Genomic DNA, 21,288 nt, shown 5'->3' with positions numbered 1-21,288 from the left:
GTCTGTCTCTTCTTTTAACTATATTCTTCCAAATGCTTCTTTCTTCATCTATTTGCCGCAATACCTCTTCATTTGTCACTTTATCCACCCATCTGATTTTTAACATTCTCCTATAGCACCACATTTCAAAAGCTTCTAATCTTTTCTTCTCAGATACTCCGATTGTCCAAGTTTCACTTCCATATAAAGCGACACTCCAAACATACACTTTCAAAAATCTTTTCCTGACATTTAAATTCATTTTTGATGTAAACAAATTATATTTCTTACTGAAGGCTCGTTTAGCTTGTGCTATTCGGCATTTTATATCGCTCCTGCTTCGTCCATCTTTAGTAATTTTACTTCCCAAATAACAAAATTCTTCTACCTCCATAATCTTTTCTCCTCCTATTTTCACATTCAGGGGTCCATCTTTGTTATTTCTACTACATTTCATTACTTTTGTTTTGTTCTTGTTTATTTTCATGCGATAGTTCTTGTGTAGGACTTCATTTATGCCGTTCATTGTTTCTTCTAAATCCTTTTTACTCTCGGCTAGAATTACTATATCATCAGCAAATCGTAGCATCTTTATCTTTTCACCTTGTACTGTTACTCCGAATCTAAATTGTTCTTTAATATCATTAACTGCTAGTTCCATGTAAAGATTAAAAAGTAACGGAGATAGGGAACATCCTTGTCGGACTCCCTTTCTTATTAGGGCTTCTTTCTTATGTTCTTCAATTGTTATTGTTGCTGTTTGGTTCCTGTACATGTTAGCAATTGTTCTTCTATCTCTGTATTTGAACCCTAATTTTTTTAAAATGCTGAACATTTTATTCCAATCTACGTTATCAAAAGCCTTTTCTAGGTCTATAAACGCCAAGTATGTTGGTTTGTTTTTCTTTAATCTTCCTTCTACTATTAATCTGAGGCCTAAAATTGCTTCCCTTGTCCCTATACTTTTCCTGAAACCAAATTGGTCTTCTCCTAACACTTCTTCCACTCTCCTCTCAATTCTTCTGTATAAAATTCTAGTTAAGATTTTTGATGCATGACTAGTTAAACTAATTGTTCTGTATTCTTCACATTTATCTGCCCCTGCTTTCTTTGGTATCATAACTATAACACTTTTTTTGAAGTCTGACGGAAATTCCCCTTTTTCATAAATATTACACACCAGTTTGTATAATCTATCAATCGCTTCCTCACCTGCACTGCGCAGTAATTCTACAGGTATTCCGTCTATTCCAGGAGCCTTTCTGCCATTTAAATCTTTTAATGCTCTCTTAAATTCAGATCTCAGTATTGTTTCTCCCATTTCATCCTCCTCAACTTCCTCTTCTTCCTCTATAACACCATTTTCTAATTCATTTCCTCCGTATAACTCTTCAATATATTCCACCCATCTATCGACTTTACCTTTCGTATTATATATTGGTGTACCATCTTTGTTTAACACATTATTAGATTTTAATTTATGTACCCCAAAATTTTCCTTAACTTTCCTGTATGCTCCGTCAATTTTACCAATGTTCATTTCTCTTTCCACTTCTGAACACTTTTCTTTAATCCACTCTTCTTTCGCCAGTTTGCATTTCCTATTTATAGCATTTCTTAATTGCCGATAGTTCCTTTTACTTTCTTCATCATTAGCATTCTTATATTTTCTACGTTCATCCATCAGCTGCAATATATCGTCTGAAACCCAAGGTTTTCTACCAGTTCTCTTTATTCCGCCTAAGTTTGCTTCAGCTGATTTAAGAATTTCCTTTTTAACATTCTCCCATTCTTCTTCTACATTTTCTACCATATCTTTTTTACTCAGACCTCTTGCGATGTCCTCCTCAAAAATCTTCTTTACCTCCTCTTCCTCAAGCTTCTCTAAATTCCACCGATTCATCTGACAACTTTTCTTCAGGTTTTTAAACCCCAATCTACATTTCATTATCACCAAATTATGGTCGCTATCAATGTCTGCTCCAGGGTAAGTTTTGCAGTCAACGAGTTGATTTCTAAATCTTTGCTTAACCATGATATAATCTATCTGATACCTTCCAGTATCGCCTGGCTTTTTCCAAGTGTATATTCTTCTATTATGATTTTTAAATTGGGTGTTGGCAATTACTAAATTATACTTCGTGCAAAATTCTATAAGTCGGTCCCCTCTTTCATTCCTTTTGCCCAGCCCATATTCACCCACTATATTTCCTTCCTTGCCTTTTCCAATGCTTGCATTCCAATCTCCAACTATTATTAAATTTTCATCTCCCTTTACGTGTTTAATTGCTTCATCAATCTCTTCGTATACACACTCTACCTCATCATCATCATGGGCGCTTGTAGGCATATAAACGTTAACAATCGTTGTCGGTTTAGGTTTTGATTTTATCCTTATTACAATGATTCTATCGCTATGCGTTTTGAAATACTCCACTCTCCTCCCTATCTTCTTGTTCATCACGAAACCTACTCCTGCCTGCCCATTATTTGACGCTGAGTTAATTACTCTAAAATCACCTGACCAAAAGTCGCCTTCCTCTTCCCACCGAACCTCACTAATTCCTACTATATCCACATTCACCCTATCCATTTCCCTTTTTAAATTTTCTAGCCTACCAACCTTTTTTAAGCTTCTAACATTCCACGCTCCGACTCGTAGAATGTTATTTTTTAATTTTCTGGTGACCCCTTCCTTAGTAGTCCCCACCCGGAGATCCGAACGGGGGACTATTTTACCTCCGGAATATTTTACCAAGGAAGGCGCCTCCATTGTTGCTATGTGAAAATGCAGAGAGCCACATTTTCTTGGAAAAAAAGCAGCTGTAGTTTTCCATTGCTTTCAGCTGCGCAGTACTCAGAGGACTGAGTGATGTTGATACGGCCGTTTAAGTCATTGTGACTCACGCCCCTAACAACTACTGAAAGAGCTGCTGCCCTCTTTCAGGAATCATTCCTTAGTCTGGCTCTCAACAGATACCTCTCCGATATGGTTGCACCTTCGGTCCAGCTACTCTGTATCCCTGAGCACTCAAGCCCCCTCACCAACGGCAAGGTCTCATGATTCATAGAGGAGGAAAAAATACACCATATGTCTGTTATTAAATAAAATATTTTAATTTTTACAGGTGTTCATTTTAAATATACCTTTATTAGGATCTCAGAAACTAGAAAAACTACATATAACTTAAAATGGTATCCTTCATTTTTAGTGCATTAAAAATTCCCTATTGGCATGTCTAAAATATCTACCTTTTTCCATATGGCAGCCAACTTCATGTTTTTAAAAAACAACCCCCCTCTGACAATTTTTATAACATATTTGATTATGACACATATTTTTAATACATTTTTGTTCTTGGATATTTTCTCCCAAACACAACTATTCAGGAGATCATCTCTCATACCTGTTAACAATATATAACCATGACATAACAAATTTTTTGAAAAGTGAGACTTTCTTTCCATTGACTGTTGTAGATTTATTTTTATATATTTTAATTCTATAATAATTAAATTATGTGTTAATATTAAATTGATTTTTTTTTTAAATTTTGTTATTTCTTTAATGAAATATTATTTATTTTAATAAAATGTTATAAGGGTCAGTCAAACATAAACTGGCCTTTTGTTTTTAAAATGTATTGAACTTGAATTTCTTGAAAAAATTTTTCATTAGATGTAATGAAATGTTTTGAATTTCTTCACTGCACACTCTAATCCCCTTTCACATTTCCCTTCCCCCCACCCATATAACCAGGTCGTCTGCAAATAACAAGTTGCTTGTTCCTTCTGCTATTTCCTTTTTAACTTTTTTGAAGATTCCATTTGTAGTTATTTTAACAAAAGTGGAGATATCACATTTCCTTGTCTCAAACCAATCTGACATCACTCCCAGCCTTGTCCTGAGACAACTCTGGCTCACCTCACATATAGTTATCATTAGATACTTAAGAGCTGAAATTAATTTGACGAAATCAATGGTACATTGAGCAAAAGATCAGAGTTATACCTATAATTATATCAAATTCAAGTAGTTAATCTACCTGTTGATCTCCCCCCCCCCCCCCCAATAAAAACCAGCTAAAATATTATCATTGGTTTTGTTAATTTGTGTGTGAGGGGAATACATTTATGGACATACTATTTTGCTCTTACAAGGTGTGGTTCCTTTTGGATGGCTACGTAAACAGTTAAGCTGTAGGATTTTGAGTGGTGAAAATTCAAATTTATCTCTGATCCACCTGGATGTCCTCTTTATCCACCTGGATGTCCTCTTTATCCACATTTCTTCTTCTAGCACCTGCCACACAACTTCCCTATCCATACATCATATGCCTTTAATATGTCCAGAATGCCATTACTAATTTCTTATTACAATCCCACTCCTTCTCATTCACTTGTCTCAGCACAAATATTGCATCTGATATTTTTGTTTCAAAATAGTTCAATTTGTTTCATATAGTTTTGCTGTGAGTGTAATACCTACATAACATCTTGTCCTCTTTTTTAAATATGAGGATTATTCCTTTTCCAGTTTTCTAGAATCTTGTTCTTTATCCATATACTTTTGAACAGTCTCTACAGCCATTGTAAACCATAAACTCCTCGCAGTCTTCACCATCTCAGTGTTTACCCCATCAATTCCTGCTGCTTTGCCTCTTTTCATTTTTCTTAAAGCATCCTCTATCTCCTACATCATTATGTTACCCCTCTTCTGTCCTCATATCCCTCACCTGGCCTTTTTTTTCCTTTCTCCCAATCTTTTTGGGTTAAGGAGTTCATTAAAATATTCTTTCTGTCTGCAAAGTATTTCTTCCTTCTTTACTATCACGTGTCCTAGATTGTACTTAGTAAACTTACATCTTCTCTCCCTTTTCCTTTACTTTAATGACAGCAAAAAGCATTTTCTTATTCCCTTGTTATTTCTTATTCCCCCCTTACCAGCTTTTCTGTGAACTCTTTCCAACATTTGCTCTTCTCTCTGCTTCCAACTTTGTTACATTCCTTTTTGCTTCCCTCTATTTATCTCTATCTTCATTCTTATGCCTTATCTCCATGTCTTCCATGCTATCTTCTTTTCATTTGCTGTTCTTACATTGTCATTCCATCACTTTGTTTCCTTTCCTTTTCTTAACATATAAGAACTTCCTATATTTTCTTCAACACTTCTCACATCCCACCAATTAAATCAGTGGCAAAAAGATCAATTAGACACTTATCAGCAGAAATTAATTCCACAAACTCAACCATTCATTGGGCAAACAAACAAGAGTTAAACCTTCAACTATTCCAAATTCAAATAGTTAATCAACTTGTTGAACCCAACAACAAAAAAAAATAGCTAGAACATTATCTATCATCAGTTTCATCAGTGTGATGGGGATATATTTAAGGACATGTTATTTTGCTCTTACAAGGTGTGGTTCCATTTGGATGACTACGTAAACAGTAGGATTCGGAGTGGTGAAAATTCAATTATGTGTCGTGAAATACCATTGCATCTGCAGAAGATGCAATATCACAAAAAAAATTGTTGACCCTAGTTTCTTTGAACACACCATTAATATAGATCAACATCAGAATATTTTATTGCAGTTCACCTTTTGAAGAAGAAGATCAAGTCGAGAGTTCTAAGGTTCAAATCCTAGTAAAGGCAGTTACTTTTATATGGATTTGAATACTAGATCGTGGATACAAGTGTTCTTTGATGGTTGGGTTTCAGTTAACCACACATCACAGGAATGGTTGATCTGAAACTGTACAAGACTACATTTCATTTATATTCATACATAACATCCTCTGAAGTAATACCCTTATGGTGGTGGTTCTGAAGGCTAAACAGAAAAAGAAAAGCCACTTTCACCATTTACTCTTAGAATTTAAATAAAATTTGATTTCATAATAAAACTTAAAAAAATATAAAAATCTGATAATAAAATATATTTAATAACTTATTCAAACCTTTTTTCATTTAAGTTTTCTTATGACATAAGGCTTTGATAGATCAATTGCTTTTAATATTGTATAAACCTGTATTTCAGGTAATGCATTATCTTATAGTATTTAAATACTGAATAAATTTAAACAAAAAATTGAGTATATTGAAAAGCGGTTTATCAGTGGGCATGTCATTCATTATCTGCTATTACATCTGACATTTTTATACAGCATTCTGAATTATATGTAGTACATGGTTAACTTGTGCACATAATGCTCTTTTAAGGACAAGGTGAAATTTTAGAAATATTTAATCCTACTGTAAGAAATGAACATTTAATTATTTTGAATAAATTAAACTCATACTGGAAAAAATAAAAATTTACAGTAGAAACTGATAATAGATAATTAAATCTTTTAATGTACACATTAATGAAAACAAAGAAATATTAACTGGAGTTTTTAAACAACCAATATATACAACTATCCACAAAAAATCAAATCGATCCTTGCATGTACAAAATTTTTTGTGTATTATGTTATGATACACAAAGCATAAAAATATACACACCACAATAAAATGGATTAGATAAATAAATAGAATAAATAAAATTTATAGCAAACTAAAATGAATATAAAGATATTTTTAAAGGATTATTTATTAATAAAAAAGACTTATTAAAAAGAATAGAAATAAAAATAAGTACTTTATTAATCCCACTTAAAAAAAACCTAGAAACATAAACCTGTAGAGTACGAGGTCTGTTCAGAACATAACTGTACTTTATTTTTTAAATTTATATTAGTAATCAGATTATTGGTCCTTGTCTCCTTCAAAGTACTTCCTTCTTCTATTCATACACTTTTCCCAGCAGTGTTTCCATTTCGCGAAGCAGTCTTCTGGGTAGCTTCATTTGAAATGGCCTTTAAGGTCCATGACGAATTTCCGTAGTCTCAAAGGGCATCCTTTCATCTATGATTTTAATTTCACAAATAAGAAAAAATTGCAAGGAGTCAAGTCTGGTGACAGGCTGAGGAAGAACAGTCATCTGATTTTTGGCACAAAACTGACAAATTGACAAAGCTGAGTGTGGGCGCATTGTTGTGGTGAAGGAACCATGAGTTGCCGCACCTTAACTCTGGTCTCTTTTTTTTTAATTTTTTCATATAACTGTTGTAAGATGCCTTGATAGTATGCACAGTTCCCTGTTTCATGTTGAGGCAAGAATTCAAAATGCACAATTCCATTAAATTTGAAAAAAAACAGAGCATCACTTTAATATTGGATTAAGACTGCTTTCTTGGGGCGTGGAGATCCTTCGCCATCCATTGTGATGATTGAGCTTTACTCTTGCTGTCTTAGCCGTAAACCCAGCTTTTCTCTCCCATTATGATGATCCTTTGCATGAATATTTCATCGTCATTGGCTTGTTTAAAAAGTCACCAACAAACGTGTTCTTTCTGCTGTTCGGTCATCAAACGAGGAACAAACTTTGCTACAATTCAATGCATATTCAATTTTTCAGTCAAAATGTCATGGCATGATCCAATCGGGATGCTAGCCTCTTCTTTAAATTTTCTGACAGTCAGATCGTTGATATTCTGAATGAGAGTATTATCAGTTGAAGTCAAAAGGCCTTCCTGGTTGAGGGTCATCTTCAATCGACTGACAACCACTTTTTAAATTGTGAAAACTATTTGTAACATTGCATGGAACCCAGAGCATCATCTCCATAAGCTTGTTTCAAAAGTTGAAACCTTTCTATGAAGGTTTTCGCCAGTTTCACGCAGAATTTTATGTTTTATCTTTACTCCCAAAAATCGCACATTATAAAATTCATTACAGATACTTTAACATGTTACACTCAAATAACAATAATACAAAAACTAAACGAGATATCAACAATCCAAGAAAATGTGGTTACAGAGGAGATTGTGTGGATCACATTGCTGCCAACCTCATGTCACTTAATATCACTGTTGGCACATAATTAAAAATGTTTGGTTATTTACTGCTAAGACTCATATATTACGTAATATAAAAAAAATAAAAATAGAAAAATAAATAAAATGTAGAGTCTATCTCTCCAATATTAAAAAGTATAGAATATCTTTTACAGTGGTAAATGATTTAGCAAAATATTTTAATTATGCTAAAATTAAAATACACAATAAATTTTGTAATAGGGTCATATATAAAATTGTAATGAATGTCAAGAAATATATAATGGTAAAACCTATAGATCCTTTATACTGAGATTTTTAGAACTAAAATTTGTGCCCTCAAACTTTGAGGTGTAATACATTAACAAAAGAAAGAATTTTTAAAATGTTGTTGATCATCTCATTACACATTAACATAGAATAACTATCATTGAAAACAATATAGAAGTATTATAAATAAATAATAATAAACTTGAATATTTAAAAAAATATTACATTTATAAATATAAACGTAAATACAGAGTTATATATAAACAAGAAAATTATGGAAAATGATGAATTGTTTAAAATGGTACACCTGTCTTAGTTGTAACCAATTTTAATTCAGTTGATCATGACAACATCCGTTTTAACATATGATAAAGGTAATGCTTTACCCAAGATATATTTAAATAACTGATGTTCATTCGGGAGATCCATAAAATACTTTTTAAATAAACTGGTAAGTTAACACATTGAGCTTGCTACTAAGATGATAATTTTTGTTCATAATTATTAGTTACAATACACTGGACAATATATTTAATAAATTAATATCTGTACCTACAAAGCAACTTGTCTTGAATGATCATTGTCCAGCAAAAATTACTGAAGATAAATTGATGAAAATTTATGTACGTGTTTTTTTTTATGGTGTAAGTGCACACTAAGAAAGGAGTTGTTGAAATACCGAGTTAAAAGAATTAAAATGGAGTAACAATGAAATTTGCTAATGTTTTTAATTTCTCAGTAACAACTGAAGATAACTGCTTGATTTTTGGTGTGTGTAATTTTCATGTAAATATTAAAAACCAATTTCTAGATTTTTCAAAATTTGACCTTGAAAGGGGTGACAAAAGGTAAAAAAATTTGAACAATGACTGTAAATTTTCCCATTTTCAACTACACTAAATGAGATATTCATAGATTGGGGCTTGCAAATACCCTAAATATTTAAATTTTTTTTCCCGTTGAATTTTGATTTTTTCAACGGGTGCGATGGTATATAGCATGGCGACTCGATCAACTCAGCCATTGTTATTGTATTTCCAATACGACTGGCTGCACTTGTCTCTGGTGACTTGACTAAAAAATATAAAATAAAAGTAAAAATGAGAAATGAAGTATAATCACCTTGTAGTGGTGTTTGTCAGGTAACACTAAGAACCAGGCAAAGTATAGCTTTACCTGTATGAAGTATGGGTAACCAGTTAGAAGTAATATTTTTAAGATGGAGGCCAACTGTTTTAAAACCTACATTAGATCACTCAAAGTTTCAGGTCCTGTACTGATGAAACTCTTACTGTGAAGAAATTACTATACACTGATATTTTTTAAAAATTAAACAGGCTTTAATTTTTATTTATCATTATTATTCTCACAAGCATGAGTTTATGAACACAGCAAGGTCCAAGGGGCAGAACCTTCTGGTTAGACAGGAAGGGCGAGTGAAGGTATCTATGACTGGTATCCCTCGCCACAATGGGAAATGCAAGATGCAAGTAACCATACAGCATGGGCAAAACCGCTAGAGGGATGATATGCATGTAAAAAAATATGTTTTGAGTAATTTATAAACTCCCAGAAAAACTACTGAAGATAAATTGCTGAAATTTTGTATACACCTTCTTACAGTTTAAGTGCACACTAAGAAACAGTTTTTTGACATTCCAAGTTTAAATGGTTAAAATGGTGTAATTTACTTCTTAGTCATAGTCACGATAGGTGTTGCTAGTATGTGTATATATGTAATTTTACTGGGTGCTCACTGCTTATTGTAGATGACAAGTGCCCAGTGATGGATGTATAATTCTCCCTCTCTTCTGCTGAGTCTTGTCTGCTTTTCTGTAGGTAGGTTTATCTTGAACTGCAATTCCAGGAAGAGTCGATTGACTTTTTTACCATCCACTTTTTTTTATTTGCAAATTCCCTTATTCTCAGTATTGTAGATGTAGATCACATCTTAATAGATTCATATTAAAGATTCCAGAATATGTTTATTCAATGCATCCTGAGTGCTGTTTGGAGGGAGGACTCTGCCACTTGACTGACTGAGGAACTTGTGCTTCATATTTGGCGTTTGCACAATAAGTGTCCCAATAAATTGCCCAGGAACATTCATCAAATCCTGGGCAATGATAGGAAGTTTTGGACCAGGTGTTTTTATACCTTAGAAGTATTAATATTTTACATACCTTTTCATAGTATTATATGTATTTTTACTGTTATGTATTTGATTTTATATTTACATTTTCTTTTATCCGAGAAGGAGCCTTTTACACTCCTCTCGGAGTTTGTTATATTTATTTGATTTTTATATATATATATATATATATATATATATATACAATATATATATACATACATATTGTTTTTATGTAGTTTTAAGTCTATTATCTCTGATAGTAGTTTTATTTTTTTTTTTAGTGATATTTTATGTTATTAGTTGTTAAGTTTTAGCTTTTTAATATTTTAGTTTTTTAACTAGTGTTAGTTTTTTATCTTAATTTTCTAGTCTTCCCTTATCTGATTAGGGACTCTTTATACCGCTCTTGGATTTTTTTAAACTCTCGTTATTTTACTTAAATTTTACACTTTTAGTTTTAAGTTTTTTTTTTAAATTTTATATTTTACGGCTGTATTTTAGTTTTAAGTGTTTTTAAAAATAAATTTTTCAGCTGTGATATTAGTTGTAAGTTTTTAATTTTTAAACCAGCCTTTTTTTATTATTTGTTTTCTTTTATAAAATTTTATTCCGGGTGATGATAACGCTAAAGCATTTTTCACCCACCAATAAACACACAAAAAAAAACAATAAGTGTTATTGGCTGAAGTATTTATTGGGTAAAGCCAGACCTGCTTAACCTTCTGGATATAAAATACAAAACATCACTTAATAGATTGGTGGATTAATTTTCATGAGGCATTTTTATGTAGTATGTTTTTATCTCTTTTGAGGGATGTTCATGTCAGTCCAGAACTTTTGTTAGACTAGAGTGTAAGTGGAGATTCCTGCACATTCTGTTGTAATTAAAGGTACAAGTGTCAGCTGTTACCGCATGATGTGCCAATGTGAAACAATGTTAAACTATAACAACAATCAGTTGTAAAAACGTGGCGTCCAGTGTGGTGAATGGATATGTGAAACAGCACATTGTAATGAAATTTCTCACGAATGAAGGCAAAAAACCTGATGAGATTTATTCACAACTCTGTATACAGTAGGTGTTGACACTCTTAGTCGCAGTAAAACATTTGAGTGGTGCAAATGTTTTAAAGAAGGTCATACATCAGTGATGATATCCTGGTCGAGGTGGTTTGGAACAATCATTATGCCTCAGTTTTTGGAGTAAAAATGTCATCATTCACATTGGTTTTCTATCCCGTGGAATCAGTATTAACAACGAGTACTACTGCAAAGTTCTTCAAGATGTGCACAATGCTCTCGAAAAAAATTGCCTGGTGCAATTATTAAAGGCATTCTGCAGGACAACGTACACAATTGCATACAGCTCACTGCACGACATGCATGCTACAAGATCTTGGGTGGGAGTTATTGGCACACCCCTCTGTACAGTCTGGATCTCACTCCCAGTGATTTTTACCAGTTCAGCCCTTGAAATTGTTTCTGGAAGGCCAGCATTTCAGTAGCAACGATGAGGTGAAGCAGCCAGTTTTATCTATGTTTCAACGTAACGACAAATCTTTCTACACTGTGGGTATCCAGGCACTAATGAAATGCCGGGATAAATGTAGCAGGGAATTACATTGAGAAATGAAAGTTTTTGTGTATTATCATAAGTGTGTTCTACATTTATTAAAAATAATTCTGGATTAATCTGAACACCCTTTGTAATATGTTTTTTTTTACCTCATTCACATGATGTTTTCATTATTATCTGTTTTAATTGTTCTTCATTAAGATTACATTCTAAACTATAAATTAACATTTTCTTTTATTTTATGTGTTTTTGTGATCTTTAGGCATCAATGGAATATCGGTGGTCAAGCAGCTTGATGAGTGCTTATTACCCTTTACTGTTGTCAGGATCATCTCTTATTGTTTGTTTTTGGGCTGAGGTTAGTTGTACAATGTTAACTTTAAATTTCACTATATATAGGCTCTAGTAATAGTTTAACATTATGGTTTGTTAGCACACTTGAATAACAGTTAATAATAGACTTTGTTCTTGTTACATTTATTAAGTTTTTTTTATGTTTGTATGTAATTGTATGCTACCACTTCATTGACCTCCATGGCAGAATGGTAGCATCACTACATTTCATCTGGAAGGCTGTGAGCTTTGAATCCCAGTCAGACTTGATATTTTTCATTCTCTACAAAATTCTCGTAAAATGAAGTAACTTTTACTGAGAATAAATCTGTTGCTGCTTTAAAAGTAAATAAATATCATAAGGTTTTTGTGTTGGGAAATTATTTAGGGAAATGCGTGTTTTTTTTTATTACTAATTTTACAAATAGGTTGTTTCTGAAATGGATGTAGATTAATTAGAAATAGGGGATAGGAATATTGTAGAAAATTTTCACAGTGTTTATCGGCTAACTGAAAAATTTAGTTTAATAATAATTCTAGGGCATTACAGTAGAAGTGCTAAGAGATCTAAAGAATTTTATATGTATAACATAAATCTATGTTTCATAGTTATACTACATATATATATATATATATATATATATATATATATATATATATATATATATATATAAGATTCTGTAATAAATGATATTTTAAGAAATCTAATCAATAATTAGATTCATGTTAAAGTAATGAATTATTCTCAAGTATTTATGATGTTGGCAGTTGTGAAATGAGAAAAATTAAGTAGTAATAATAAAATTTTGTGAGTTACCTCCAAGCATTTCAGCAGAATTAAAACTGAAGTCGAATCAGGTAGATTGATCAGATTTTTTCAGGGGAAATTAACCTAATTTGTAATACCTGATTAATAAATTTGTAAACTTATTTAAACTCCTCAGTATAGTTTATTCTTCTAGAAAAAAGCAGCTTAAAACAGAAAACCTGGATATGAATAGTTACCAAAAAAATTTATTAAATTTAGGAAACTGAGTTAGGAATAATTATGTTCAAAATATAGGGAACAAATGTTATTCAGCATGAGTAAAGATATAAAAAATTATTTCAGAAAGAAAATACTGAAGGTGGGTATCCATTGCATGCAGCACTCATTTGTTATATGGCTAGTGATCCATTTTGTTTGTCAGTCATTTGATAATAGTCAAAATGGACAGTGAAGATTACACAACTGCATTTATTTTAATTCATAATGTTATTAAGAAAAAACTAAATAATAGCACTGATTCTGGCTTAAGCAATCAGATAAGAACTGATTTCAGTGAGGTAATAGACATTTTAAAAGCATTTTATTTAAAAGCATGACATTTTAACAAATCACAAGAAACTTTAGCCAAATGAAGACACAACTTTGATAGTTGTATTTATTGATTGAAATCACTCTCAAGAAAATGACACACATTTTCTCTATAAACTTTTTCATTACTCTAGGCATCATTGTGGAGCAGTTGACTGTGATAATTAGGTAATTTTGAATTCAATAATAACTTTCAAGGTGAATTGAATTAACATTTTACACTACTCATTATTCATTTCCTCCCTTGAATCAAATAAGAGGAATACACTACAACTGTTTAAAATGAACTCCCTTTGCTGCAACTAAAAACTAACAAAAAGTGGTTTGCAGCATATTTAGCGCAGCATTGTTTGCTTTGTCATGTAAAGAAATCATGTCTCCATTGTCTGTGCTGAACCTTTCAAACTTGCATTTTGCAGTGGCTGCAGGCAGTAGATATTCACTTTAAGAACTTAACACCGCAAAAAATTTAAAAGCATTGTTAAACGTTTTACTCAGGACTGTGAAATGTGTAAAGAAATGTTTGAATTCAGTAGCTTTAAAAATGTTGTGGATTTGTAATGAAAGTTTATTATCATTGGTAGAGAAATTTTCAACTCGTTAAGAGGAATTTTCAGGCAGCAGCAACTAAAAGTTATAATAAGTAAGCATATGTTGCAAAACAAAGATTTAAATACCTTCAGACATGTTTGTGCAGTAATTTTGAACCAAAAGAAAAGGTAATTAATTCAGTAACAATATCTATAAAAAAAAAAATTAGTGTGATTTAAATAAAATATCATGTATGGTCTTAAAATATTGTAGAGAACAAATAGTAAAGTATTATCAGGTTTAATTAAGTCTAATTAATGTCTTTTTTATCTCAAGTTGTCACAGAACAACATTTTCATAAACATATTGTCAAAATGACACCACAGTATTATAGATTATAGCGTTTGCATCTATCTGTGTAAAAATATTTGAGGTGCAGTCTTTAGCAGGTGAGAATGTCTGTATGGAAATGATATAAATATGCATCAGAAAACCCTTCACATTTAACAATTCAGGTGTGGACGTAGTATGACATTCTGCTGGAAAATTTTGAAGGTTGGTGTGGAGAAGTTGTTTAACGATTTTTAGGCTCTGAGCTTCAGTAGGTGTCTGCCAGTGGTTGAGTGAGTATTGTGCATGTTAACATTGTTATAATTTCTGTATTTCCCTAAAGTCCGGTTCATATTATAAATCATTGCGGTCTGTTATACTCATGTTTGCACATAACATTAAGTTTATTACCGATCTATGGTACTCCATCTGCAGATTATCGTTACAAAATTCTAAGATGGCAGGGAACATTTTCCGTGTAAACGACAATAGTTTTCAAGATGTTGTGCAAAGAACAGTCTTTGAAGAAGAAGACGAAAGCTTAACTCATAGTGATTCTTCAGATGAAACTATTGGCAATTCTGATGAAGACCATGACTATATACTAACATCAGATTATTCCGCATCGAGTGGGCATCAATAGTGACATCACTGTTCAAATAGTGATGAATGAGGAATCGAATAATAGGCCACAACGACAAAATAATAATGACTGGCCTATTCAACATGAAAATGTTGCGCTAGAAATTCCAGAATTATATTTACGAAGAGGCGAAGAGTGGGATTCAGAACAGCCCAATCAATGTGTGAGGGTACCTCAACAATATATCATTCGAAGTCTTCCTGGAATGCTTCCTCTAGCTCGTAATATTGGTGAAATGGCTACTCCCTATCAAGTGTAGAAGCTGCTTATTTTAAAGATAATTGAATGGACAAATTAAAAATTAGACAATACAAAAAATAAAAAAAACTCCAGCAAATATCAAAATAGATTTCAGCCTACCAATTTTGATGAGATATCAGCATTGATAGCAATTTTTTGAAAATTCTGAGCAAATTTTTCAGAAAATATAAAATCTTTATTTTTTACTAGTGTTTCAGGAAGGCCAGTTTTTTGTGAATTATGTCAGCAAAAAGGTACAAAATTTTGATTTCTTGCCTTCGTTTCGATAACCCAGATGACAAAAATGAATGGAAAAAAATTGAAACGGCGGCTGCAATTTCTTAAATTTTTAAAAGGTTCATTGATAATTGCCAATTGCCACGAACCAATTTCGTGGAAGGTGTCATGTTTCAGTATACATGCCAAAAAAGCCGGCAAAAATCTGGCATCAAAGTAATGTCACTTACAAACATCTGCAATTTTTATTTTTATGATGGTTAAATTTACACAGGGAAAGATTATGATGGGACTGGCCTTACTGCTGATGAGCAATCCTGTTTTAGTAAGCAAAGTCAAGCTGTTCTAAAACTGACTAAATGTATTCGTAGTATGAACAGAAATAACTGTAGACAACTACTTTAGTTCTGTAAAAGTACGCAAGGAGCTATTAGATGGCGGTCTAACATATGTCGGGATGTTTCGTAAAAACAGATACCCGAATAATTTTTACCGAAGAAATCTAGGCCAGTTGGTAGTGCTCTTTTTGGTTTCAACGGAAAATTAACTCTTACGTCTTTTGTCCCAAAATCTAATTGAAGTATAATATTAATATTAAGTATACACCAGTCAAAAACATTTGAAGACAGAAAACTTCAAATAATATAGTTTTACAACAAAACAAAAGGAGGTGTAGATGTCCTTGATATGAAGTCCTCAAATATTCTTCAAACTGTAGAACTCCAAGATGGCTGTTGGGGATTTTTTACAAAATTATTGATATAAGTTCAGCGAATACCCTTTCTGTATTTGTTACGCACATAATCCTGTAATTTCTTGGTATACATTGATATGGCCGAAAAATTATGGAACAGCACCTTGAAAACTGGCTAAATAATCCGAATGTTCAAGTTCAATAAAAAACATTATTTGCAAGGTTTTGGGAATTGTTGACATTGCACCTGAAAATGCTGAAGCAGATGGACAAAATATACCAAATGATAAATTAGATGGTAAAAAATTGTGTAGACTGTGCCTTCCACTAATAAAACGGAAAACAAACTACAAATGTATATCATGTCAAAGCCCAATTTACGTGCAGTGTTCAAGAAAAACTTATACAACTTGTCTTTCCAAAAGAGACTGAAAAAAGTGAAAACAGGACTAAAAATGTATATTATTCTTTGGTAGATATTATTTTATTTTATATTTTTACTTAGGATATTTTCTATTTTTATGTAATAATTATTTGAAGTAGTTTTTCTAAACACATGGTTTCATTTTACTTTTTGCTTTTTTATCAGTGGATCTTTTATTTGTTCAGTATTTTTATTTGTTTTTATTTTTATTCTTTCATTAGATAACTATTTTCTTTCTTCAACTTTTAAAGATTATATTCAGATTGCTTATTCCTTACATTTTTTGTTTTTATCATAGTATATGTGTTCAATGATTTACTAAAACAAATCAGTCTATCAGGACAAAAATTGGCCGTAATGTGATTCTGGCATATTTTGCGATTCTATTGTATTTACAGATTTTTATGTTTATAATTTAGCGATTTTTGTGAAAAAACATTTTAGGTCCACAAGTATTGAAACTATATTTTGTAGTATTTTGCATTTTCTATATTTTATAAACTGATTTTGTATTCATTCAGTTTTTGAGGTTTGTTGAATCTTTGGTAATATATTTTTATTATTTTATTATAAGCAGTAAACATCTTTAATAAATAATATTAGTGCAGAAATGTGACAGTGACATCCATGCCTGAATGGTTAAGTTAAAGGTTGCAAAAAATTTCACCTTGATTTCTGCTCTAAGGATAAAAGCACTACTGAAATTATCTGAATTAAAATTAATTGATAAGTTGAATGGTTTCGTAGGGTTTTAGACTGAAAAATTGAATAAAGCAGGTCCTAGAACTAATAGCTGTAGTAATTTTTTAGAAAATTTAATTTTTAGAAAATATATTTGGTAATATTAACTGAACTTGAAGAATATAAGAAATTTGACTTTTAACAAAACAGGCTGAAATGTGGCAGAAAAACACTTTATTATAATGTGAAATCAAAACAAGAATCATTTCAATAATAGAAAATATGTACAAATAAAAACAATTATTAAAATTAAATAAATGAAAGAAAATTAAATTGGAATTTAATAGCGTTATTTAATTTTCATCGTGTTTTAAAAATATTAAAAAAATGAAAATTCATTATTTAAAAATAGTTTTGAAAAAATGAATTGAAAAAAATTTTATTTTGTTAGTCAGCAAGTTGTGTTATTAGCTGATCAACTATTGAAATTCATGCATTGCATTTAAGCATTTTTATATTCTTTAAAATTGAAGAAAAATTACACTGCTTGCATATCACTTTTTAACAGTGCCTTTTCAATTTTGTGATATAGTATACTTAAACATAATTTATTTTTACGGTTATTGTAATGGAAATAGACTAACTGCACATCATAAATATAAACAAAATTCCCTAATAGAATGATTTCAAATTTGAAAACTTTCCTTCTGTATTTCAGTGTTTACACACAACTGTTTCTTTTCCATAAATTCTGTTAAACGCCAAGAACAATATTGCATAAATGAAGAGCAGAATCTAATTCGGCAAGTTCAACATAGCCCAATAGAAGTTCATTATAAGTGCTAGACAATTTCAAATTGCACCAGTTGGTCGCACATTACAGTATGGTGAATACTTCGTAAAGAAAATTTCTACCCATAACACTTGCAAAGGATCAAAAAAACCTGGAAACTTCCCACCTTCATTGACTTCAAGACAACTTTTACACAGTAATTTTTATTTTATTTCCAAGTAAAGTTAATTTTTCCAAGAAATGAAGTTAATAATTCACAAAATAATCATTTTAAGAGTTTCAAAAATCCACATGAGGCAGTAGAAAGTAGTATTCAAGACAGATTTTGTATTAATGTTTGTGTGGTACATTGTTGGACCATTTATTTTTGAAGAGTCCCATTTCGGAAATGTGTACTCAAATTTTTTAGAAAATAAACTATCCATCTTTTAGAAGATGTTCCCCTAGTGACAAGGCAAGAAATGGTTTTTCAAATGACTGGATTTTTGCCGCCAGTGGACTGTATGAAACCACTGTCCTGACCACCACTACTTGAGGGGTTGTATGAAATTGGTAGTACATGAAAAAAGTAACTAAAAAAGAAAAATTGATTTCTAGAAATCTCAACACAGTTGAAATTGTATGAAACAATCCTGATACACTAAGAAGGGCCATCCAAAGAATTTTAAATTTAGGTTAATATTATATAGACGGTGAAGGAATACGTTTTGAACAATTATTGTAATAGTTAAGTTTGTAATATGTTTTTATTTATTTTTAATAATTGATTTTGTTTTAGATATTTTCCAATATTGAAATGATTCTTGTTTTGGTTAAAAATTACAATACAATATTACAATTTTTTTTTTTAATACAATATTTTTCTGTCATGCTTTGGCCTGTGTTTTGTTTTGAATAAAAGTTAAATTTCTTAAACATTCTCAGAATTAATTCTCTACAAAATTTGTTGAAAAATTTTATTTGTTTACTGGCATTTTAATGAAGTAATTATGCATCAAACTGAGACAAAATCAAATTTTGATGAAATACATAACCAGAGTCACAAACACAGAATCCTGTAGAATCACAGAGCAGCTGAAAATTAGTTTTATTTACTACCATTCAAACTAGTGTTTCATATTGAAAAAGTGTTGTATTTGCTAGTGATGTTTGTGTGGGGCTATATTTGTTTTGGTATGTAGTGATATGATTTGATAAAATTAGGTGTTATAATTAGAATATTCAGCATAAGAGATAATATTTAATAATAATAATAATAAATGTTTGTTTTAATCTAAGTAGCGATGTTTGTGTGGGGCTATATTTGGTTTGATATGTAGTGATATGATTTGATAAAATTAGGTATTATAATTAGAATATTCAGCACAAGAGATAATATTTAATAATAATAATAAATGTTTGTTTTAATCTAAGATTTATCTTTTCTTTGTTAGCTACATAGATTTTATTATTGAGTAATGAATGTGCTTGTAATTTCTGTTGCTATTATCTCTCTCCCTCCCCCTCCCTCTCAACTCCCCCTCCCCCTTCTATCTCTCAATTGTCTATGCTTTTATATAGTCTCTTGTTATCTCTATTAATTGCTCTTCATTATTTACTGTAAACTTTATTTTTAGAATTATATTGTGTTGATTTGTAATTATGCTTTGTTTTTTTTTAATTTTTGATTTTAGATGTTAAACACTCGATTTAATTTTGACAGTTACAGAATGAAAAATTTCATATATAAATTGTCTTAATTAATTACAGTTTATAATAATAGTTAGGCTTAATTAGGTAGTAAATTTAGTTCCTCTTTCTCAAGTGAACTATGTAATTTACCCAATGAATTATTATTAATCATCTTTCATTGAACTGCTACACATGTAAGTTTATATCCTATCACTATTATATTATATTATCATTTGAAATACAGTTTATTTTGACTTTTTTTTTTGTAACAATAATTACCAGAAATGTCATTTTTATACTTCATTTTATAACTATGAATAAATTTTTTAATATTTTCATTCTTATGAATTGAGTAAGATATTTTTGATAATTATTTTAATGTAAATTATTTATATTTAATGTGATAATTAATGTGAATTTACTGCAACCTCAAAAACTTAGAAGAAATGAGGTAATCTTAGTCTCAAAAATATGTTTTAGTTTTTTCTGACTTTGAAATTAGTTCTACAGTAATTTTTAACGAGGAAATTTGTCATATAAAATCGATTTCATTTACAACAAAAACTGTACTATTTTACTTTGAAACACCTTAATAAAATACTAAACTCATCATAATTCTTAAATATATATTATTCTTACTTATATTCCCATCTGAAGTATATTTTCATCTTTTGCGGCTTCCTTAAAAAATCACTTTGAGTTTTTAAGATACAAAAATGGACTCTCAGGTTATTTATAAGTATCTAAAGTATAAATTGTGTAGATCAGTATTTAGAAAATTACTGTTAAACTATCCTTGTATGAAAATGCAATTGCTAAAAAGAATAGTCATCCAGAATTCTTAAAAATATAGCAATATCCAGCTTTATTAAATCAAGTAACAGAACTTTTCATATAACTCAACACAATACTTTGACAAACTAGAAAGGGCCTTCCTTATTAATACTTTTATTGTAATTTTTAATACCGAAATGTAGATTGATTCCTTATCTTTCCGCTTAGCAACACTAGCATAATTGGCAACTCCTTTACAAAAAACCTTCTGTGTTTTGCAGTTTGCTAAACATGAACCTGTAGTTACAGATCAATTGTGTTCCATGGAAAGTAATTTTGATTTTCTGAGTAATAATAACATTCGTTAACAGCATAATCAGTTTGAAATGACGGTATCTGTGTGAAGGGTAGAGTATGGAACGACCAAGGTTGTCTGAAGAAATTGTTGAATATATCAGGAAGTCCTAAAACATCTGTTAGGAAGGCCAGCCGGCAGCTAGCGATGCCAGTTATGACTGTATGGAATGTTTTTAGGAAACGCTCAGATATGCGTCCATACCATTTACAGTTGAAACAGGCTTTGAAGCATACTGACTACACTGTGCATGGCAATTTCACGATCAAAATGTTGCAGAATGAAGATGACAATTTTTTTGATTATATTTTGTTTAGTGATTGACCAATATTTCATCGTAATGGTGAAGTTAACTTACATGTCATCCATATATGGGATCAGA

At 30.9% G+C, this 21,288-nt stretch overlaps 1 protein-coding gene across 4 annotated transcripts in view; it reads left to right on the top strand.

Annotated features, from left to right (window-relative positions):
• LOC142334452 (uncharacterized) overlaps positions 1–21,288 on the top strand; it is a 92,871-nt gene that overhangs the window by 28,619 nt on the left and 42,964 nt on the right. For all 4 annotated transcript variants that reach the window (XM_075382477.1, XM_075382474.1, XM_075382475.1 and 1 more), the window contains one exon: positions 12,106–12,201. In XM_075382477.1, coding sequence (XP_075238592.1) covers positions 12,106–12,201 — 96 coding nt within the window. The remainder of the gene's footprint in view (positions 1–12,105; positions 12,202–21,288) is intronic.

The sequence above is a fragment of the Lycorma delicatula genome, chromosome 1 (assembly GCF_047948215.1).
Source record: "Lycorma delicatula isolate Av1 chromosome 1, ASM4794821v1, whole genome shotgun sequence".
NCBI lineage: Eukaryota > Metazoa > Arthropoda > Insecta > Hemiptera > Fulgoridae > Lycorma > Lycorma delicatula.
Note: the sequence above shows the minus strand (reverse complement) of the source record. Positions and strands in the feature narration are given on the sequence as shown.